Source organism: Lagenorhynchus albirostris, chromosome 1 (genome assembly GCF_949774975.1).
Source record: "Lagenorhynchus albirostris chromosome 1, mLagAlb1.1, whole genome shotgun sequence".
Classification (NCBI taxonomy): Eukaryota; Metazoa; Chordata; class Mammalia; order Artiodactyla; family Delphinidae; genus Lagenorhynchus; species Lagenorhynchus albirostris.
Window position 1 is genome coordinate 126,082,648 of NC_083095.1, and position 24,310 is coordinate 126,106,957.

Below are 24,310 nucleotides of genomic sequence, written 5' to 3' on the forward strand. Positions count from 1 at the left end.
AAAGATATGAAAAATGGCCAGTAAGAGTAGTGAAAAGAGAGTCATTTAGTTCTGCCAGGCCTAAAGGGCAAGGCTGACAAAATCTGGGCTTTGAGGAAACAAAGCATTCTCCAGGCCAGGGAAGGTAGGGGAAGGGCTCATATTTCTTTGGTTAACCCGCTATATTGCATATAAATCTCTTTATACACTTGTTTTTCTCACTATTTTATTTTTCTCAATTGTTTTGTAATCTGCAAATAACTTCTAGATGATTGGCTTGAGATGGATATTATCCCAGGGAGTGGTGGTAAATTAGGGAAGGCAGCTTAGCTTTTGTGGTATTTGGGATGAGGTGAGGGGATAAAATAGTTGTGCAAATAGAGAGTAAATGGTAACCTTACATGTGTCTTTCATCCTGACACCTCTCTGTCAGTGGTGGTAAAGTCAGGATTCTTCTGTTAATAGCTGTATGATCTTGTCTTCCCTTTGGATTTCATTTTCCTCAACTTTAAAATAGGAGAATTGGTGCGGGTATTTCCTGTTGGTAGTCTCTTAGTAGTTGGGGAGAAAGGAGAAATAAGTTTGGGAACGCAGAGTTAAAGTTAAATAGATTTCTTTACTTCAGCCTTATGCATTATGGCATGTGGATTGAATTCCTGGACTTTTTTGCCGCGTGGCTTGTGGGATCTTAGTTCCCCGATGAGGGATCGAGCCCAGGCCCTTGGCAGTGAAAGCACAGAGTCCGAACCATTGGGCTGCCAGGAAATTCGCAATTCCTGGACTTTTTAGCCTGGCTTTGCCAATAGAGTGTCAATAATATGTTTCCAGTGTCATCCTTTTCCTAATGGTTTAGTGGAAAGATCATGCATGGACTTTAGAATTATACATAACTGGGTTTGAATCCTCATTGATACTTAGTAGCTATGTGGCCTTAGGTAAGTTGTTTAACCTTTCCTAACTAGTTTCTTCACATGTAAAGCAGGAAGGGTAACACCTTGTGGAGTTGTAAAGATTTAATGAAAACCCATATGAAAATATCAAATGTATCTGGTATATAATAGGTCAAAAAAGGTATAGTTTAAGCCCTATAAATCCAAATCCCAAAGTCAGTATAGAATGTAACATAATGTTATTTGTATCCTGCCTACATCTGGTGCTTGAGGTGGACTGTTTATATGTTTCACATATACTTATATGATTTTCCCCTAAGAAAACAAATGTTCTTGAGGGCTCATTACCTTTTGCCGTCCACACAGCACTCAGTACTCTCCTGGAGACTTAGTAAGTGCTTGATAAATACCTGAAAATTTCACTATAACAATGGAATAAGGTGAGATGTGGTTCTACCTGATGTATACTTATTTTACATCTTTCATAACCCTAGGTAGAAGTTAGTGAATTTATGAATTTTAAATTTCTTTGGTTATATCAAATGATTAGATTTTAAGTTTGAAATAACTGGAATTGACTGTAAATGAACTGGCCTTTGTAAACAAAGCATAAGGATAAAGTGTTATAATAAAGTATCGTTTAATGTTGTAACATATTATTGGAATACTAATGTTTTACATTTTGTTTTGTCTCTAAGCAAATGGTTATGAGCCTTAGAGTTTCTGAACTCCAAGTACTGTTGGGCTACGCTGGGAGAAACAAGCACGGACGCAAACACGAACTTCTCACAAAAGCCCTGCATTTGCTAAAGGCTGGCTGCAGTCCTGCTGTACAAATGAAAATTAAAGAACTCTATAGGCGGAGGTTCCCCCAGAAAATCATGACGCCTGCGGACTTGTCCATCTCCAGCGTACATTCAAGTCCTATGCCAGCAACTTTGTCTCCATCTACCATTCCACAACTCACTTATGATGGTCACCCTGCATCATCACCGTTACTCCCTGTTTCTCTTCTGGGACCTAAACATGAACTGGAACTCCCACATCTTACATCAGCTCTTCACCCAGTCCATCCGGATATAAAACTTCAAAAATTACCATTTTATGATTTACTGGATGAACTGATAAAACCCACCAGTCTAGGTAAGATTATTCTGTAATGATTATTTGGTTGCTTTTGGAGGATACATTTTCATTTTTGAGTTTGAATTTGACCCAGATTATTATTCATAATAAAATTTATATTTGGTGGTAGGATCCAGATGGTAAAAAGGATCTTTCAATTTTAGACAAATCAAATATATAAAAGCTGTCTTTTAGACAGAAAAAAAGCATATTCAAGTCTTCCGTGATGGTTGCTGACACAGAAAATGTTAAAAACTTTCCAAGAATATAAACGTTTTTAAAGTGTAATATTTTAGATTGTTGATTACTATTTTATAATAACCCTTACAAAATTAAAATTAAAACCCAGTAATTAAAATCAGTCTCTGAATTCAGTTTTTAATTTTCAAGGGTTGATGACATCTAAAACAAATGACTATTTTTGATTATTTAAATGAGTAAATGGTTTAAATTTTTATAAAAGGAGAGTTGAGCTTTGATGTGTAGTATTTTAATTCCAGTTGACTTTTTCAAATGGATATGTGTACCTTGCAGGTGCACACATGATTATATAATACTAATAAACACTTGAAATTTCATGTACTATGTTTTCCCATCATTTGATAAGTGCCTAGCCTATTAATAGAATTCGATGTATTAATCAACTTGAAATTTTAATTGCTATAATGCTACCTTACTTTATTTAAGGTAGAAGAAAATTGACCCTGTTGGGATCTCTGCTACCTTTGGTATAATATATTTAAAATATCAGACTTCCAGATGCTGGTTTGTTGTTACAAATCAGTGGTTGGCAAACTACGGCTGGCAAGGGAAATCCAGCCTGCAGCCTGTTTTGGTGGATCTGAGCTAAGATTTTTATTTTTTTTTTAATATTCCTAAAGAGTTGTAAAATAAAACAAAAACAGAGAGAAGAATATGCAACAGAGACCATGTATGTCTGAAAAACCTAAAATATTTACTGTCTGGCTTTTACAGAAAAAGTTTGCCAACCCCTGTTACAAATCAGTAAACATTTCAGTTTGGGGGATTGGTGAGTGTTGAATTTTGAGAACATTTACAGAAATTCTTTGAACTGGGAAATGTTTGTTTTAAATTATTTTTAGCAGAATAACTGAATAAATTAAGATTATAGGAGTCATTTTCAAACAAAATGAGTTTTTTCACATGACTTTATTTTTTAAATAGCCATTAATAAGAAAACTTAACACTTGCTGAGAACCTACTGTAAGCTTTTAAAACTTATATATGCTCATTATAAAAAACGAAAGTGCCAAAGTCCCTTCTTGTTAGCAGTTCAGTATATATGCATATATAAGCAAGTTATGTTTCTTGTTTTTAAGAAGGAATTATATTGTATCAATACATAGTGTTCTGTGACTTGCCCCTACCCCTCTTTTGCCTTACTAATATAGACATTTCTTCTTGTCTGTCTTTCCCATTTTTAATTGAAGGCTATATATACACACACGTATATATAGTGTCTATGTGTACATGTGTGAGCATGTGTGTGTATATATATATGAGCTCATTTCTTATTAAAGACTGTGTATTATTTTATGTTCTAAATAAGTCCCCTATTAAAAGACGTATTTTCTAGTTTTTGGCTGCCAAACACATGCTATAGTGAACATCATCTGAAATTTGAAAGGAAAAAAATGTTGGTGGCTTTTATTTGATTTGATTCCCAGCTCTCAAATTTTCTTTGGGTCTTAGTAATTAACATATCTTCTTGTTTTCAGTTTCACTAATATAAATTTCAAGTACCAGTGTGAATAGGTGATGTTTACATACGTATCTAAATTTTGATATGAAAAGTAGAAATGCAAACTGGACATACATTCTGGTTATATTGGATAATATTTTAAATATTAATAAAAATTGAGCATTTAAAATTATTTTTATTTTACTGAGGTACTTTGCTTAAATATATATGTTATGTGTTCATTTCTAATTGTCTACACTGTCTTTTTATGCCTTTGCAGTTTAACTTATCATAATTTATATCTTATTGTTTTAATACTTCAGGGTACTTTATCCTTATGAACTTTTTAGTGTGTAATAATAGTGGGCAAACATCTGGGTTTTCCCTAAAAAGATATGAGAGGCAGGTAGTTCATAAGAAATTGTGTTGTTAAAGCTGCAGATAGTTTTTGCTATCTTTCTATAGTATTTTCTCCCTACTGACTGTTTTTAAAGAATAGTCAGTAAATTTTAAATAATTTTTCTGTCTTTACTCTTCATCTGAAAATTTATAGAATGCTTCAATGGGGTATTTTTGTGTAGTAGTTTAAGAGCAATGTCATAAAAGTTTTGCCCGTTCTTGATAACCATTAAGTAAACCCTTGCATTTACAAAATTGATGGGTTGAAGTACTAAAATATTTCCCGTAAGATTTATTTAATTGGACTTTCTTTGTATTGTCAAGCCTCATTATTTGCACATGCTAGTGGATGAATGCCTGCTATCTCAGTAAATTCAAAATCACTACTCACAACAGTTTCACAGCCATTTATAGACATGCACAGAGCTGCAAAGAATTTGAGTTGGCTCATGTGTGCTTTCCCACCTGTGGTTGAACTAGGTGGTTCTTGCTTTCATGTTTTCTGCTGTCATATTGTAAACAAATGTCTGCTTTGCACTCTACTTAATGCCACATTTTTTGCATTTCTGTGCTTTTTGTTGGTGATTGCATTGTTTAAAATGGCCCCCAAGCATAGTGCTTAAGTTTTATCTAGTGTTCCTGTATGCATAAAGGCTGTGATGTGCATTATGGAGAAAATACATGTATTAGATCAGTTTTGTTCAGGCTTGAGTTGCAGTGCTGTTGGCAATGAGCTTAGTGTGAATGAATCATCAATATATATCAAATAAGGTGTCTTTAAACAGAAGCACACATAAAACAAGGTTAGGTATTGATCAGTTGATGAAAATGTGCTCAGAGGCTTGCAGGAACCTAACCCTGTATTTCTCCTAGGAGCAATGGTTCAGTGTTCACTAACTCATTGTTTGTGGCAACTTTATAGAACACCAGTTTTCATGAATAAATCCATTGTTTGTGATATAAACACAAAATTAATAGGTGGTATGGAATTGCTTGGTGGTATGTAAATAGATTTCTAATTTCTCATTGTTATCATAGAACTAAAATAAAAGCAAATATTTTGGTTATGCATAAAAAGATCACCAGAAAGTAATTTGTGGAAGTTTATTGATTCAGTAACTATTCAGGGGATGGAAATACTCAGAGAATTTGAAAAAAGATTCTGAGTAATCTGCAAGAGTTGAGGATGAACATATTTTAAGGCCCTGTTAAGTAAAAAAAAAAAAAAATTGAAAAAAGGAATCTATAAGATTTTTAACATTGTTAAAAGACTATCTCTGTACTTCGTTAAATGAAATGACTACTGCATCATGGAATTCAGTTTTCTAAGGGATTACTTTCGCCAGTAGATTATTTGTTTTAAGTTTAGGAAAACAATATTCTCTGAAAAATTAAATGGTTTTCAGCATTCTCTTTCTTAGTATACATATTGAATACATTTAAAATCATTACAAGCTCTTAAGAGTTTAGTTTGGACCTGTACTTAGCTAGTTCATCACACTTAATCACTTGAGTCCAGAATGTGGTGGTTAAATTTAATTTTTCATTTTCTCCCCTTCCATTTTATCTGTAAGCAGTAGATTTAAACAGAGTTTAAGGTGTTCTAGTGTAAGCTGAATGTTTGTATGCGTGGTTAATGTTTCTAACTAAAATCAAAACAATAGTTTTGGTATTCCCCTGTTTTATTAGATAATTCTTATCCATTTTTATAATCATCTTGTTATTATTTCTTTAACAATAAGTAATTTTAAGGTCTTTATTCATTTTGGAACACACATTAAAGGGAATTCTTTTCATTAATTGGGAGATGAAGTAAAGGTGGTTGTAAAGTAAAATGCTTGATTTACTGTGTATTTTTGTCTGTCAGTATTAAAATCCTGTTTGTTCTATGAGTCCCATTTCAAATGCTTTTAAAAACCTTTTCCATTAATCTTTCTAAGATGCCCCCCTTATATCTGTCTGTTCTTCCCCCATCCAAATCAATTTCACTTTCCTGCATGCTCTTAATAACATTTTGTTGTTGTTAGTTCCTCAAAATCAGCTCTGCTGCGTTCATCTGTATATTCCCATAATATACAGAGCTATGAACCTCTTATGTGGTAACCACAGTAAACAATTATTAGCTCTCCAATTTATTTAAATACAATAAAGTCTGTTTTTTGCAAAGTATTTGGATGCTACATACTGAAGAATCTGAAACACTGTGACATTTTATTGGTCATGGATGTCATTCTTCAGTTTGTCATGAAACAAGTCACTTATATTTTTTGTCTTTCTCTTTTAAGTCTTTTTTAAAATTAACTTTTATTGGAGTATAGTTGATTTAAAATGTTGTGTTTCTGCTGTACAGCAAAGTGAATCAGTTATACATATATCCGCTCTGTTTTAGATCCTTTTCCCATATAGGTCATTACAGAGTATTGAGTAGAGTTCCCTGTGCTATACAGTAGGTTCTTATCTATTTTATATATAGTAATGTATATATGTCAATCCCAGTCTCGCGATTTATCCCTCCCTACCTCTTTTTTTATGTCTTGGAAGATGGTTTCTATTTAAGTTTTAATGTTTGTCAAACAATCTTTTCCGTTAAACACCACCAATATCTCTTCTCTGGGTTACATATTTGATTTTCCTGAGTTCTGTTACAAGTAGTTATAATTTAATTTGATGTAGGACGGTGTATTGGTATTTCCTAGGGATGTCCAACATCCTAGGTGTATAGGGTTTATATTTTCAGTATTTTAGAAAGCTAGGTCAGTCTGTTTCCTTTTTAAAGTAGAACATTTGTATATAGAAAATTACAATTATTTTAGGCTTGGGAAGATGTATGAATAATTTATAGAAAAGATTTGAATTAATATATATGTTTTATATATATGCACTTGGTTTTTTGCCTTAGGAAACAAGGCAGCAGATGCTTCAGCACTCCTAAATAGTTAAAACGATCCATCTTGTTTTGTGCAGTGTGGGTAAGGTTTCTGCTACATCTTAATAACATTGGTTACCAGTGTTTTCTGCCAAGGGCTCGACTGGCATTGGATTAGATTTCACAGTTTCCTTCTCTTCTCATTTTTTATAATTGAGTTTGCCTTCCTCCACATGCCTAATAGCCAGTGCCTAAAGATCAGGTGATGCAAATTCAAGGACACAGACTCTGATAAGTATTGGGAAGGGCATTCAGAGGTTTTATGATTTACTCTACTCTGCTTTTAGAAGATTTGCCTTCTAACAATTCAACACAAGCTGTGCTCTTCTGTACTTGAATTTTAGGAAATCAAAAGCACTATTTTTTTCTGTAGGCAGGTTTCTTCCCTAGGAACTTTTCTTCCTAATTTGGCAGCACTGGTTTCTTTTCTTTTCTTTTTTAAGAGATGTAGAGATAATTTATTTATTTATTTTAAACTTTGGCTAATTTATTGCTTGTGCATTTTAATTACATTTGTTGTTGTATACAACAGTATGAGCATAAACTAGTGTCCATTAAGTATTATAAATTGCTATTTTATTTATCTTTATTTTTAAAATTTTTATTGAAATATAGTTGATTTACAGTGTTGTGTTAGTTTCAGGTACATAGTAAAGTGATTTAGTTATACACACATATATATAAATATATATTCTTTTTTTACATTCTCTTCAATTATATGTTATTACAAGCTACTGAGTATAGTTCCCTGCGCTATACAGTATGTCCTTGTTAGTTATCTATTTTATGTATAGTAGTGTGTATATTTTAATCCCAGACTCCTAATTTATCCCTCTCCCTTCCTCCCCTTGGCAACCATTAGTTTGTTTTCTATGTTTGAGAGTCCATTTCTGTTTTGTAGATAAGTTCATTTGTATCCTTTTTTTTAGACTCCTCATGTAAGTGATATCATATGATATTTGTCTTCCTCTGTCTGGCTTACTTCACTTAGTGTGATAATCTCTAGGTCCATCCATGTTGTTGCAAATGGCATTATTTCATTCTCTTTTATGGCTGAGTAATACTCCATTATGTATATTTACCACATCTTCTTTATCCATTCATCTCTTGATGGACAGTTAGGTTGCTAGCCATTTTTGGCTATTGTAAACAGTGCTGCAATGAACATTGGGGTGCATTTATCTTTTTGAATTATGGTTTTCTCCAGATATATGCCCAGGAGTGGGATTGCTGGATAATATGGTAGCTCTATTATTAGTTTTTTAAGGAACCTCCTTGCTGTTCTCCATAGCAGCTATATCAATTTACATTCCCACCAACAGTGAAGGAAGCTTCCTTTTTCTCCACACTCTCTCCAGCATTTATTATTTGTAGATTTTTTGATGATGGCCATTCTGACCAATGTGAGGTGATACCTCATTGTAGTTTTGATTTGCATTTCTCTAATAATTAGCGATATTGAGCATCTTTTCATGTGCCTCCTGGCCATCTGTTTGTCTTTTTTGGAGAAATGTCTTTTTAGGTCTTCTGCCCATTTTTTGATTGGGTTGTTTGGTTTTTTTTTGCTGTTGAGCTGTATGAGCTGTTTGTATATTTCGGAGATTAATCCCTTGTCAGTTGCATCGTTTGCAAATATTTTCTCCCATTCTGTAGATTGCCTTTTTAAAATTATTTTATTTTTGGCTGCGTGGAGTCTTCATTGCTGCACGTGGGGCCTCTCTAGTTGCGGTGAGCAGGGGCTGCTCTTTGTTGTGGTGCACAGGCTTCTCAGTGGGATGGCTTCTCTTGTTGCGGAGCACAGGCTCCAGGTGCACAGGCTTCAGTAGTTGTGGCTCATGGGTTCTAGAGTGCAGGCTCAGTAGTTGTGGCGCATGGGCTTTGTTGCTCCGTGGCAACAAAGGTGGGATCCCCCCGGACTAGGGCTCGAACCCGTGTCCCCTGCATTGGCAGGCGGATTCTCAACCACTGCACCACCAGGGAAGCCTGTCTTTTTGTTTTGTTTATGGTTTCCTTTGCTGTGCAAAAGCTGGTAAGTTTCATTAGGTCCCATTTGTTTATTTTTGTTTTTATTTCCATTACTCTAGGAGACGGATCCAAAAAGATATTGCTGTAATTTATGTCAGAGAGTGTTCTGCCTATGTTTTCCTCTAGGAGTTTTATAGTATCAGGTCTTACATTTAGGTCTTTAATCCATTTTGAGTTTATTTTTGTGTATGGTGTTAGAGAATATTGTAATTTCATTCTTTTACATGTAGCTGTCCAGTGTTTCCAGTACCACTTATTGAAGAGACTGTCTTTTCTGCATTGTATATTCTTGCCTCCTTTGTTGTGGATTAATTGACTGTGTGTGTGGATTTATTTCTGGACTTTCTGTTCTGTTCCATTGATCTGTATTACTGTTTTTGTGCCAGTACCATACTGTTTTGATTACTGCAGCTTTGTAGTATAGTGTGACGTCAGGGAGCCTGATCCAGCTTCGTTTTTATTTCTCAGGATGGCTTTTGCTATTCGGGGTCTTTTGTGTTTCCATACAAATTATAAAATTTTTTGTTCTAGTTATGTGAAAAATGCAATTGGTAATTTGATAGGAATTGCATTGAATCTGTAGATTGCATTGGGTAGTAATAGTCATTTTGACAGTATTGGTTCTTCCAGTCCAAGAACATGGTATATCTTTCCATTTGTGTCATTTTCGATGTCTTTCATCAACATCTTATATAGTTTTCGGAGTACAGGTCTTTTGCCTCCATAGGTAGGTTTATTACTAGGTATTTTATTCTTTTGATGCAATGGTAAATGGGATTGTTTCCTTAATTTCTCTTTCTGACCTTTCGTTGTTAGTGTATAGAAATGCAACAGATTTCTGTGTATTGATTTTGTAGCCTGCAGCTTCACCAGATTCATTGATGAGCTCTAGTAGTTTTCTGGTAGCATCTTTAGGATTTTCTATGTATAGTATCATGTCATCTGCAAACAATGACAGTTTTACTACTTCTTTTCCACTTTGAATTCTTTTTATTTCTTTTTTTTCTTTGATTGCTGGGCTAGGACTTGCAAAATTATGTTGAATAAAAGTGGTGAGAGTGAACATCCTTGTCTTGTTCCTGATCTTAGAGGAAATGTTTTCAGCTTTTCCCCATTGAGTATGATGTTAGCTGTGGGTTTGTCATATATGGCTTTTAGTATGTTGAGGTATGTTCCCTCTATGCCCAATTTCTGGAGTGTGTTTATCATAAATGGATGTTGAATTTTATCAAAAGCTTTTTCTGCGTCTATTGAGATGATCATATGGTTTTTATTCTTCAGTTTGTTAATGTGGTGTATCACACTGATTGATTTGCAGATATTGAAAAATCCTTGCATCCCTGGGATAAATGCCACTTGATCATGGTGTATAATCCTTTTAATGTATTGCTGGATTCGGTTTGCTAGTATTTGGTTGAGGCTCTTTCCATCTGTGTCCATCAGTGATACTGGCCTGTAATTTTATTTTTTTGTGGTATCTTTGTCTGATTTTGGTATCAGGGTGATGGTGGCCTCATAGAATGAATTTGGAAGTGCTCCTTCCTCTGCAATTTTTTTTTGGAGAGCAGCACTGATTTCTGACTTTCAAAACAAAATCTAAAATTTACTTCTAAATCTACATCCCGTTGTAGATAATCTGTCTTTTCATCTGGTGAATTTAATTTAATATTTTTATTATCGTTTGTATAAGTGGCCCAGAAGCCTGAAGCCATCTATTGTGTTTTTAATAAATGAATCTTTGTGTTCTTGATTGTTATCTTGGGAACTAGAATGATGGACTTTGTTGTTGTTGGGAAGGAATCTTGATGATCAGAATCAGTAAAGAATCCTTGTGTATAATTGTAAATATGACATTAAAAATTTTAATTGTGAGATTAATGAGCCAGCCATTTAGGTTCAGAAGCAAGCATGTAGTTTTACAGAGAAATCCAACATATGAGACTTTATTGGGATGAAATTTAAAGATCAAACATGTAGTATATATAGTGCTTGAAATGTAGCATTTCAGAATTTGCCAATGAATCCTACACCACTTTGGTCCAGTCTTCCCAGCACAAGTTGAGTTACCATACAAGCTGCAGACCAGCCAGCTGGAGGACTTGGTTGTGGTAATGGTGGTACAGGTAGGATGGTACAACAAAGGGAGAACCCATTTTTGGCATTCTGTTTCTTTGCTTTTTTTTAATAAATAAATTTATTTATTTATTTTTGGCTGTGTTGGGTCTTCGTTTCTGTGCGAGGGCTTTCTGTAGTTGCGGCGAGCGGGTGCCACTCTTCATCGCGGTGCCCGGGCCTCTCTTGTTGCGGAGCACAGGCTCCAGACGCGCAGGCTCAGTAGTTGTGGCTCACGGGCCTGGTTGCTCCACGGCATGTGGGATCTTCCCAGACCAGGGCTCGAACCCGTGTCCCTTGCACTGGCAGGCAGATTCTCAACCACTGCACCACCAGGGAAGCCCCTTCTTTGCTTTTTTTAAAACAGAAGTTTTGTTGTTAGATATCTGGGTGATTGGAAGGTAATTTTAAGCCATTCCCTTTTTTCTCTCTCTTTTTTTTTTTTGTGGCTGCCTTGTGGCATATGGGATCTTAGTTTCCTGACCAGGGATCGAACCCATGCTCCCTGCAGTAGAATTGCAGAGTCGTAACCACTGGACCGCCATTCCCTTTCTTGAGCCTTACTATTTCAGTATTGACAGTGCTTGCAGATGACCCCAATGGTTTTGAGTGGCAATTAGTCATTCTAGTTTTTTGGCACTACTCTTGCTAAACTTATTAACACTAAAATGTAAATAAGCCTTAGATATGCCAAAGATGGGGATTTTGCAGTTTAAAAGAAGCTGGATGTTGAATGTATTATTAGAATTAAATCACTTTAAGGTAGGTAAAAATAAAAAGGCTGAATTATTTTAACAAAACAAATTCAATTTATCACCTCTATATGTTCTCTGCAGTTTTTAGAATTCTGTTTCGTTGTTTATTTTGGTGTTGTAGTTTTGAAAATTTTATTTCTGCTCTTAAATTTTATTAATTTAAAAATTATTTTATTACATAAGATATGAATTAGAGGGGAAAATCACTTATCTATAAGTACTCGTGGCATTTTGTGTTTCTTTTCGCCACCTCTCCATGTAAAGTTTAAATGTAAAATTAGCAGTTCATGTTTACATACAATTTAAGAAACCTCAGAAGGAAATGATGGAGTTGATTACATAAAAATGTCAAACCCCTATGCATCAGTTTTTTTTTTTAAAACCCAAGTGTCAAAGTAAATACCGAATAAAAATATTTGAATCAAATATAAGACTGAAGGAAAGAACTCACAAATCAATATGGGGTAGGATACTAAGACTCTATTAGACAGTGTATGAAAATGTAAATTATTAAAGGGGAAGTGCAGCTAGGAAACATGAAAAGACACTGAACTTCACTAGTTCTTAACCAAAATTCAAAGTTAAGTCAATAATGAGGTTTTAAATCTTGTCTATAGCTTACATTAAAGTATATGTGAATTTCTATACAGTATCCGTGAGATGTGTTAAAATGTTATGTTCATTGCTGGTAGCAACATAAACTATAATACAGCTCTTTGAGAGTACATTTTGGCAATATGCAGCAAGAGCTTAAAAATACTTTTTGATCTATTAGTTCCACCTTTGGAAACTCAAAGCCTAAGAATATTCATTGCACCATTATTTCCAGTATAAAACTTAGAAATAACTTAAATATCCAATTATAGAATAACATTTAATTAAACTGATATATTTACTATAGAGAATATTTTAAGGATCAGTTAAAATTATTATAAAGTCTTTAATACATGAGGAGAGAAATTAGATACACAACTAAAAATTATTATCTACTCTGATAAGCATTAAGCTGGGAGTTTTATATCTGTTATCTCACTTAAGCCTCCAAACAGCTTTGGACGGTTAGACCAATAGCCTAAATTTTATGAAAGTGGTAGTAGCTGAGATCTGAAGAAGGTAATTCACAGAGATGCGGGGAAGGTGTCAGGATTTGAAAATAAGTAAGTTTGCTTCCAAAGCCAATGCTCCTGTATAACATAATATATTAAAAATAAATGAAAGTATTTTAAAAATTGTTCTTTAAAATAATTTTGCAATTTTATAACATCTTTTGCTCTCATTTTTATTTAGTGAAGTCTTTTTTTTTTTTTTTCCAGTAGAATTCATTGGGTCTACAGGTGGGATCACTGTGTTGAAATTTACTGTATGGAGAACTACTGAAGGTCTTTTGTATTTCATATATACATTGAAAGAGGGTTTGACATTTTAATTTTACATGATAATTTTTGCCAGTACATAATGTAAATGGAGTTTTATTTCAATAGATCAGTTTGGACCTGTGTGAAATTCACAGTACATGTGAGGAATTCTGATTTAGCACCTCTAGATCTCGGTCACTAGAATTTTTTTAAAAAATATATTTATTTATTGTTTGGCTGCGTTGGGTCTTCGTTGCAGTGAGTGGGCTTTCTCTAGTTGCGGCGAGCGGGCTTCTCATTGTGGCGACTTCTCTTATTGCAGAGCATGGCTCTAGGCACGCGGGCTTCAGTAGTTGTGGCTTGCGGGCTCTAGAGTGCAGGCTCAGTAGTTGTGATGCATGGGCTTAGTTGCTCCACAGCATGTGGGATCTTCCCGGACCAGGGCTTGAACCCGTGTCCCCTGCATTGGCAGGCACCATTGCACCACCAGTGAAGTCCTAGAATTTTTTTTTAAGGTGTTAAAATTATAGACCCTTCATAACTCAATACCTAAGTATCTTTAAGAGGAATTAAGTTTTTTTCAACCCAGTGTAGATTTCAGGTGTTTGCTAAATTCATTCTGTTGAAATGACAAGTATGTGTAGTTAATCTCAAAATCTCCCTGATTTTCTGATATTTGTGGGGAGCAAAACCTTGTTTGCCTTAAAGAAAATTTTTTTTTTTTTTTTTTTTTTTTTTTTTGCGGTACGCGGGCCTCTCACTGCTGTGACCCTCTCCCGTTGCGGAGCACAGGCTCCGGACGCTCAGGCTCAGTGGCCATGGCTCACGGGCCTAGCTGCTCCACGGTGTGTGGAATCCTCCCGGACCGGGGCACGAACCCGTGTCCCCTGCATCGGCAGGCGGACTCTCATACTGCGCCACCAGGGAAGCCCAATTTATGGTATTTTATAAGATATAAAGAGACCTTAAAAATAAGATGAAGATTCTAAGACTCCTCAAAAACAATAGGGAAAAAATTATAAGTAAAAAGTTTAAAGTTCTTCTAAAATTACATAAATAAAAGAGAAATATAAAATGAAGTTACAGAGAATTATTTTATTGGTTATTTTTTCTTTAGTTCTTTTTTTTTGCTCATTTTTATCCTTTCCATATGGATCAAGCCACTGTAAAACGTTCCAAAAGAACAAAGATCATAATAAAGCATGTTTTCATTTTTATGTAAATACCCAGGGTCATGAAAGTACAATCTTCTCCATCCATTCCTCCCAATGTTTTAGACAACATAGATACAAAAGTATAATATTTTTGATTTTTAAAAAATTTATTCATTTAACTAATATTTATTAAGTTCCTTTTTGTGCCAAGTATCATTCTGGTTTCTGAGAAAAAATAAGACATGGTTATTCAAGGAGTTCATGATCTAGTAGAGGAGTCAAACATACATAGTTCATCTTAGAAAACACAAGGGAAAGTAAACTAAAAGGTATAACCTAAGGATAAAAATCAAAGAGATTATATTTACCAGGGAGCGTGAATTTAACATTTTTGTCTTGTGGAGTAATTGAGTCAGAATTACTGAGGGTGCTTATAAAAAATAGAGATTTTCCACACTCCAGATCTTCTGAATTGTATTTAACATCATAGTACATTATAAAAACTTTCTCACGTAGATCATGTTATTTCTTTGAACTCCTACAGAATGTATCATAGTATAGTCGTAAACTTAAGTTTTCTCCTTTCCATGAACGTATGGGTTGTTTCTATTTTTTGCTCCTCTTCCAGCAAACATCCTTATATATGAGTATATATTTTTGTAATTATGTGACTATTTTTAAAAAATTTAAAATAATTTTGCTAGGTCAAAGGATATGCATACTTCTAATTTGCTATCAAATTTCATCCCCTGCCCCCCAAAAGAGTTTACACTCCGACCAACAACATTGTTATGAAAGTGCCTATTATCCACAGTTTTATCAATACTTTAAATAATTTTTATAAACTGATAAAATGAAAACCATCTTGTTTTAATTTATATATTTTTGCTTACTGCTGAAGCCAAACATTTTAATGATTATTAACCATTTGTCATCCATGAATTGCTTGTTTATATTCTTTGCTCATTTTTCTAGTCTCTATATTGCTTTTTTTTATTGGTTTGTACTTTGTATGTACTGCATATTAGCCAGCCCTCTATTATGTGTTGTAAATATTTTATCTTGGTCTGTTACAGATCTTATTATGTAATTTCTAATATCTTTCATTACACAGAAGTTGAAAAAAACTGTCAACTCTGTTACTACTTTTACGGTGTTCGGATTTTTCAAGTAACAGCTTCACCCTGTTAAAGCATACAATTCAATGGTTTTTAGTATATTCATGGAGTTGTGTACCCATCACTACTATTTAATGAAAAAAATTTCATCACCCCCAAAAGAAACACCATACTGATTAGCAGTCACTCCCATTTGCCCCTCCTCCCAGCCCCTGAAAACCATTAATTGTCTTTCTGTCTCTATGAATTTGCCTATTCTGGCTATTTCATATTAATGAAATCATATAATATATGGCCTTGTTGTGACTGGCTTTCACTTGCATAATGTTTTTAAGGTTCACCCATGTTACAGCATGCATCAGTACTTCATTCTTTTGCAGGTTGGTATATAATTATTTTTAGTGGGATATGTCTGATTTCCTTAAAAGTTTTTTTAAGTTGTGGTAAAAATATTTCTCTTTTAACCATTTTTAAGTGTACATTTCAGTAGTGTTAAGTATATTAATATTGTGCAACAGACCTCTAGAACTTTTTTATCTTAAAGACGCAGACATAGGGCTTCCCTGGTGGCGCAGTGGTTGGGAGTACGCCTGCCGATGCAGGGGACGCGGGTTTGTGCCTCGGTCCGGGAGGATCCCACGTGCCGCGGAGTGGCTGGGCCCGTGGGCCATGGCCGCTGGGCCTGCGCGTGCGGAGCCTGTGCTCCGCAACGGGAGAGGCCACAGCAGGGAGAGGCCCGCGTACAGCAAAAACCAAAAAACAAAGAAGAAAACAAAGATGCAGACATAGAGAATGGGCCTGAGGACACAAGGAGGGGGAAGGGTAAGCTGGGACGAAGTGAGAGAGTGGTATGGACATATATACGCTACCAAATGTAAAATAGATAGCTAGTGGGAAGCAGCTGCATAGCACAGGGAGATCAGCTCGGTGCTTTGTGACCGCCTAGAGGGGTGGGATAGGGAGGGTGGGAGGGAGATGCAAGAGGAAGGAGATATGGGGATATATGTATATGTATGGCTGATTCACTTTGTTATAAAGCAGAAACTAACACACCATTGTAAAGCAATTATACTCCAATAAAGATGTTAAAAAAACCGAAAAACAAAAACCTGAAACTCTATACCCAAAAAACAACTCCCCATTTCTCCTTCCCCCCAGCCCCTGGTGACCACCACTGCACTTTCATTTCTAAGAATTTAACTACTTAAGTACTTCATATAAGTGGAATTATACAGTACTTATCTTTTTGTGACTGACTTATTTCCTTTAACACAGTGCCCTTAAGTTTCATCTGTATTGTAGTGTGTGACAGAATTTCCTTCCTTTTTAAGGCTAATTAATATTCTGTTTTATGCGTGTACTACATTTGGTTAACCATTCACCTGGATGGACATTTAGGTTGCTTCCACCTCTCGATTGTTGTGAGTAATGCTGCTATGAACATGATTGTGCAAATAGCTGAGATCCTGTTTTCAGTTCGTTCAGATTTATGTCCAAAAGTGAGAGTGTTGGATCGTATGGTAGCTCCATTTTTAATTTTTTGAGGAACCACCGTACGTGATACAGCGATGTTTTCCATAATGGGTATGCCATTTAACATTCCCACTAACAGTGTACAGGGGGTTCCAGATTCTCCACATTCTCTCCAACCCTTATATTCTGTTTTTGTTTTTTTTTTATGGTGGGTATCCTAATGGTTATGAAGTAATATCTTTTTGTGCTTTTGATTTGCATTTCTCTGATGATTCATGATGTTGAGCATCTATTCACGTATTTGTTGGCCATTTGTATATCTTTGGAGAAATCTCTATTCAGGTCCTTTGCCCATTTTTTTAATTGGGTTATTTGTTTTTCTGTTGTTGAGTTGTAGGTATTTTTAATTTATTCTGAATATTAAACCGTGATCAGGACTTCCCTGGTGGCGCAGTGGTTAAGAATCCGCCTGCCAATGCAGGGGACACGGGTTCGAGCCCTGGTCCGGGAAGATTCCACATGCTGTGGAGCAACTAAGCCCCTGTGCCACAACTACTGAGCCTGCGTGCCACAACTACTGAAGCCCCCATGCCTAGAGTCCGTGCTTCACAACAAGAGAAGCCACTTCAATGAGAAGCCCACACACCGCAACAAAGAGTAGCCCCCACTCACCGCAACTAGAGAAAGCCTGCGTGCAGGAATGAAGACCCAACACAGCCAAAAATAAATTAATTAAAACAAACAAAGAAGACACCGATCAGATATGATTTCTAAATATTTTCTGCCATTCCATAGATTGCCTTTTCACTCTGTTGTTTCCATTATGTGAATATGTTTTTAAGTTTGATGTAGCCTCAAGTGTCTGTTTTTGCTTTTGTTGCCTGTGCTTTTGGTGTCATCTCTAAGAAATCATTACCAAATGCAGTATCATGAAGTGTCTCCCCTATATTTTTTTCGAGAAGCCTTATAGTTCCAGGTCTTTAATTCATTTTGAGTTAATTTTTATGTATGCTGTAAAGGAATGGTCCAACCTTGTTATTTTGTGTGTGGATATCCAGATTCTCTAACACAATTTGTTGAAGAGACTATTCTTTCCCCATTGTGTAGTGTTAGTACCCTTGTAAAGATCATTTGACCCTATGTGCAATGGTTTATTTCTGGGCTCTTTTCTGTTCCCTTGATCTATGTATCTTTATGTCAGTACCACATTGTTTTTTGTTTGTACCTTATTTTTTTGATTACTATAGCTTTGTTATGTGTTTTGATATCAGGAAATATGAGACCTCTGACTTTTTTTTTTCCAAGATTGTTTGGCTGCTCGGAGTCCCTTTCAGTTCCAGATGAATTTTAAGATGATTTTTTTCGATTTCTGCAGAAAATGCTATTGGGATTTTGATATGGCTTATATTGAATCTGCAGATCACTTTGGGTAATATGGACATTTTTTAACAATATTAAGTCTTCCCATCCGTGAGCACTGGATGTGTTTCCATTTATTTGTGTTAGTTTCTTTCAGCAATGCTTTGTAATTTTCAGCATGTTAAGTCTTTTGCTCCTTGGTTAAGTTTATTCCTAAGTATTTTATCCTTTTTGATGCTATACTAGAAAATCGGATTATTTTCTTAATTTCCTTTTCAGATTGGTCACTGTTAGTGTATAGAAATGCAACTGATTTTTGAGTGTTAATTTTGTGTTCTGCAGCATTCCTGAATTTGTTTACTAGTTTTTTGTGGAATCTTTAAGGTTTTCTACATATATGTTATGTCGTCTGTGAACAGAGATAATTTTACCTCGCTTTATTTCTTTTTCTTACCTAAGTGCTCTGGCTAGGACTTATAGTATGATGTGTTGAATAGAAAGTTACTTTGTTCCTGATCTCAGAGGAAAAGCTTTCAATCTTTTACCATTCAGTATGATGTTAGCTGTGGGTTTTTCGTATATGGTCTTAATTATGTTGAGATAGTTTCCTTCTAGTTTCAGTTTATTGGGTATTTTTATCATGAAAGGGTATTGAATTTTGTCAGGTGCATTTTCTGCATCAAATGAGATGGTCACGTGTTTTGGTTTTTTCTGTTCTTTTAATGTGGTATTTTACATTGATTAATTGTCATATTTTAATCCTAGCATTTCATGATAAACCCCACTAGGTCATGGTGTATAATCCTTTTCATGTGCTATTGAATTTGAAGAGTGGACATTCTTAATCTTGCTCTTTAGAGGGAAGGCATCTAGTCTTTTACCATTGAGTATGATGTTAGCTGTGGAATTTTTTTCATAGATATTCTTTTTTTTGAATTTTTAAAAATCATGAAAGTATGTTGGAATTTGTTTAAATGCTTTTTTCTCTGTTGAGATGTCTCTGTGGTTTTGTTCTTTATTATACTGATTGCTTTTCCTATATTAAACAGTGTGACTTATGGATTTTGTCTTCTGATTTTTGATGACCTATCCTGTGTCTAGATGAGTAAATTGCAAGTGCCTACATTTTCTATTTGACATGCATGGGTTTTTTTGCATCAGTTCTTGATTTTATTTTTATTTATATGAGAGTAAGGCTCTTATTTTCTCCAAAACTTATTTTGAATGAATATTCTTCCAGACCTTATTCTGTTCTCCTGATCTGTTTATATATTCTGCACTAACATGTGATTATTATATTTAATTTTTTATTGTAATTAAAATGCATTTTAATACATTTTTACTTAATACAAAAGTCAAAAGTTACAAGAGTTTATAGTGAAAAGGAAGTCCCTCTCCTACTTTTATTTCAACCAGAGGTGTTGTTTTCAGTTCCTTCTATGTCATTCCAGAAAGTTCTCATCCTCATATTTGCCTCATTCTTTTTTTAGCATCTACTTAGTATGTAGTTGATTGGAGTGTGCTTTATTAAATATTCTCCTGTTGATTGACATTTAGATAGTTTCCTGCTATTAAAACTGTGTTACAGAGATTGTCCTGTGATATATATCCCTATGCACATGTCTAAATATATCCAATGTTTTTGTAAGATAAATTCCTAGAAGTAGAATGTGTGTTTAAAATTTTGATAGGTGTTGCCAAATTTCCCTCCAGAGAAGGTTTGTGCGAATTCATAATCCTAGCGGCTATGTTGAGAGAGTTTTTTTTCCTTATGCCTCAGCAATGCTGTGTTATTAAACTTTTTGATCATTTCAAATTATTAGATGAATATTTGTAACTCATTATAGTGTTTACTTGCATTTCTCTTAAGAGTGATGGTGAAGTCTGTTTGAGATGGTTGTATTTCTTTTTCTTTGAATTGTTTTGTGAACTTTGCCCATTTAAAAATTGGTTTATAAGACTTTTCTCTGATTTGTAGAATTAAGGAATTTAGCACTTTCATGATATAAATTGCAGCTGTTTTTTCTAGTGTGATATCTTTTGACTTTACTTATGATTGGTGTTGGAAATTTGCATTCCATTCCTTTTTATTGCGAAGTAGTATTTCATGGTATGCATGTGTCACAGTTTCTCTACCTTTTCACCTGTTGAAGGGTGCTTTAGTATTTTCCAGTTTTTGTTTATCACAAATAATATTGTTATAAGCACTCATGTGCAGGGGTTTTGTTTCTTTTTTTCTTTTTCACGTACAGGTTTTTGTATGGACATAAGTTTCCTTTTTTTCTGGATACATGCCCAATAGTGAGATTTCTGAGTCATAAGTGTAAGTGTGTGTTCAGTTTTTTGAGAAAACACCAAACAGTTTTCCAGTGTCTATGCCATTTTACATTTCTACTGGCAGTGTATGAGAGACCCAGTTTTTCTGCATCCTTGCAAGCATATTTGTTATTGTCGCTTTTTATTTTAGATGTTTAAATAGGTATGTAATGATATCTCCTTGTGTTCTAGTTTGCATTTCCCTAATGGCTAAAATGATGTGTTTGCTGTCTCTGTAGCCTCCCTGCTGAAATATCTGTGGATGTCTTTCACATTTTTAAATTGCAGTGTTTGTTTTTATAGTGTTGAATTTTAAGAGTTGCAACATATATTCTAGATACTAGTCCTTAGATACATGATTTGGAAATATTTTCTTCCAGGGTATAGATTGTGTTTCTTTTTTAAAAAACATCTGATTTTTGAAATAATTATAGATTCATAGGGAGTTGCGAAGAAGTCTTCAGTAAGGATCATCCGTATACCCTTCACCCAGCCTCCCCATTGTTAGCATTTTTTCTAACTTTAGTGCAATATCATAACCAGAAAATTAACATTGGTACAATTCATAGGGCTTATTCAAATTATATCAGTTACTCATGCACTCTTTGTGTGTGTATACCTCTCTGCAATTTTATCACATGGTAGCTTCATGTGACCACCACCACAATCAATTTACTAACTCCATAAGACCACCTCTTGCTACCCTTTCATAGCCTCACTTACCCTCCTGCCCTGTTCCTAGTCCCTGACAACCACTAATCAGTACTCTATCTCTAAATTATTTCAGCAATATTATATTAAAAAAAAAAAGTCATGCCTTGTATCCTCTGAAGATTGGCTTTTTTCACTCAGCATAATTTCTTTGAGGTTTATCTAAGTTTTTGTGTTTATCAGTAGTTCTTTTTTATTGCTGGGATGTATTCCATTGTATGATATACTGTTTATTAGCCATTTTATGCACTGAAGGACATTTAGATAGTTTTCAGTGTTTGGCTGTTATGCATAAAGTTGCTGTGACCATTCATATACAAGTTTCTGTGTGGAAATAAGTTTTCCTTTCTCTGAGATAAATGCCCAAGCGTTCAATTGCTGAGCCATATGGTAAGTTCATTTTTAGTTTTAAAAGGAACTGCAAAATTATTTTCTACAATAACTATACCATTTTGCATTTCTGCTGGCCATGTATAAGTGATCCAGTTTCTCTGCATCCTTGCTAGCATTTGGTATTATTATTATTTTTTATTTTAGCCATTCTGATAGATGTGCAGTGATATCTCATGGTTTTAATTTGCATTGCCTTAATGGCTAATAATATTGAGCGTCATTTTATTTGCTTATTTGGCATCTGAATATCTTCTTTGGTGAATTTCCTCTTCATAACTTTTGTCCATTTTCTAACTGGAGTATTTGGGTTTTCGTTTTTGTTATTTTGTGTTTTACTATTGAGCTTTCAGAGTTCTTTATATATGCTAGATACTAGTCCTTTGTTGGGTATGTGGTTTGCAAATATTTTCTCCAATTTTGTAGTTTTTTTTTTTAATTCTCTTAATGGGGTCTTCTGCAAAGCAAAATTAAATATTTTTTTCTTTTATAGATTGTGCTTTTGATGTCACGTCTAAGAACTCTTTGCCCAACCCTAGATCTGAAAGATTTTCTCCTTTGTTTTTTTCTAAAAGGTTTATATTTTTATGTTTTACATTTAAATCTATGACCCACTTGTTGTTACCTTATTTATATAAGGTGAGGTTTAGGTTCAGGTTCATTTATAGGTGTCTGACTACTGCAGTACCATTTGTTTAAAAAGGCTATCCTTCCTCCATTGAATTGCTTTTTCACCTTTGTCAAAAATTAGTTGTCCTTATTTGTATGGGTCTTTTTCTAGGTCCTTTGTTCCACTGATCTGTAGTCTGTCTCCCACTTATATCACAAGATCTTGGTTACTAGCTATATAATGTCGTAAAATTGGGTAGAGTAATTTCTCTAACTTTATTCTTTTGTTTAAAAATTATTTTAGCTATTCTAGTTTCTTTGCCTTTCCATACAAATTTTAACATTATCTTGTCTATCTCTACCAAAAAAACCTACTGAGATTTTGATAGGAATTGAATTAAACCTCCAAATCAGTTTAGGGATAATTAATAGTTTTTCTAGCTCCGTGCTTTGTGACCACCTAGAGGGGTGGGATAGGGAGGGTGGGAGGGAGATGCAAGAGGAAAGAGATATAGTGATATATGTATTTGTATAGCTGATTCACTTTGTTATAAAGCAGAAACTAACACACCACTGTAAAGCAATTATACTCCAATAAAGATGTTAAAAAAAAAAAAAGTTTTTCTGTTGAGTCTTCCAATATATGAACATGGTATATCTTTCCATTTAGTTTTATTTTGTTCATCAGCATTTTGTAGTTTTCAGAATGCAAGTCTTGCACATGTTTATTAGAGCTATACGTAAGTATTTCACTCTCTTGAGTGATTACAGATGTTATTGTATTTTAAATTTTGATTTTCATGTGTTTGTTAGTATATACAGGTACAGTTGTTTTTTTTTGTTGTTGATTTTGTATCTTGTGACCTTGATGAACTCATTTCTTAGTTCTAGGAAGACTTTTGTAAATTTTTTGGAATTTTCTACATAGATTACAATGTTATCTGGAAATAGGGATAGTTTTATTTCTTTTACCATTTTCTATGCCATTATCTTATATTTAACTGGTTGGGATTCCAACAGAGTGTTGAATACTGGTGGTGAGAATTACCATCCTTTGTTTTTAATCTTAGGGTGAAAGTCTCAAGATAAACTGATTTTTTTTCCCACCTGCTTTCAGACTTTTCCTCATAAAGTTACCTTGTTTTGCACTTCCCTGGGCGCAGTGGTTGAGAGTCCGCCTGCTGATGCAGGGGACATGGGTTCGTGCCCCGGTCTGGGAAGATCCCGCATGCCGCGGAGTGACTGGGCCCATGAGCCTTGGCCGCTGAGCCTACGCGTCCGGAGCCTGTGCTCCGCAACGGAAGAGGCCACAACAGTGAGAGGCCCGCGTACCACAAAAAAAAAAGAAAAAAGTTATCTTGTTTTGTGTTATAATTCTTTTTTAAGCTTCCTTATTGTTAGCATTTGCCTGATAAAAGCTATGTTCTTTGTTTTTTTCAACCTCTTGTGGCATTTTATTTTAGGATGTTCTCTGTGTTTTAAATAACAGCTTTATTGATATATAATTTACATACTATAAAATTTACTCTTTTAAAGGGTACAATTCATTGGTTTCAGTATATTCATAGAGTCGTGCAACCATCACCACTGTCAATGTTAGAACATTTTCATCACCCCAAAAAGAGACCTTGTACTCATTATCAGTCACTTTTCAGTCCCAGCTCCCCAGCCCCTGGAACTACTAATGCAGTTTCTGTCTTTATGGATTTGCCTATTTTGGATAATGTTTTCAAGGTTTATTTATGTTATAGCGTGTATCAGTACTTCATTCCTTTTTATGGCAAAATAATACTCCATTGTATGGGTGTACCACATTTTTTTTTTTTTTTTTGCGTTACGCGGGCCTCTCACTATTGTGGCCTCTCCCATTGCGGAGCATAGGCTCCGGACGCGCAGGCTCAGTGGCCATGGC

The 24,310-nt window shown here is 34.7% G+C and overlaps 1 protein-coding gene across 3 annotated transcripts in view; it reads left to right on the forward strand.

Moving 5' to 3' along the window:
* Positions 1–24,310, forward strand: part of PIAS1 (protein inhibitor of activated STAT 1) — a 117,802-nt gene that overhangs the window by 24,913 nt on the left and 68,579 nt on the right. For all 3 annotated transcript variants that reach the window (XM_060153000.1, XM_060153010.1, XM_060153007.1), the window contains exon 2: positions 1,568–2,012. In XM_060153000.1, the coding sequence (XP_060008983.1) occupies positions 1,568–2,012 (445 nt within the window). The remainder of the gene's footprint in view (positions 1–1,567; positions 2,013–24,310) is intronic.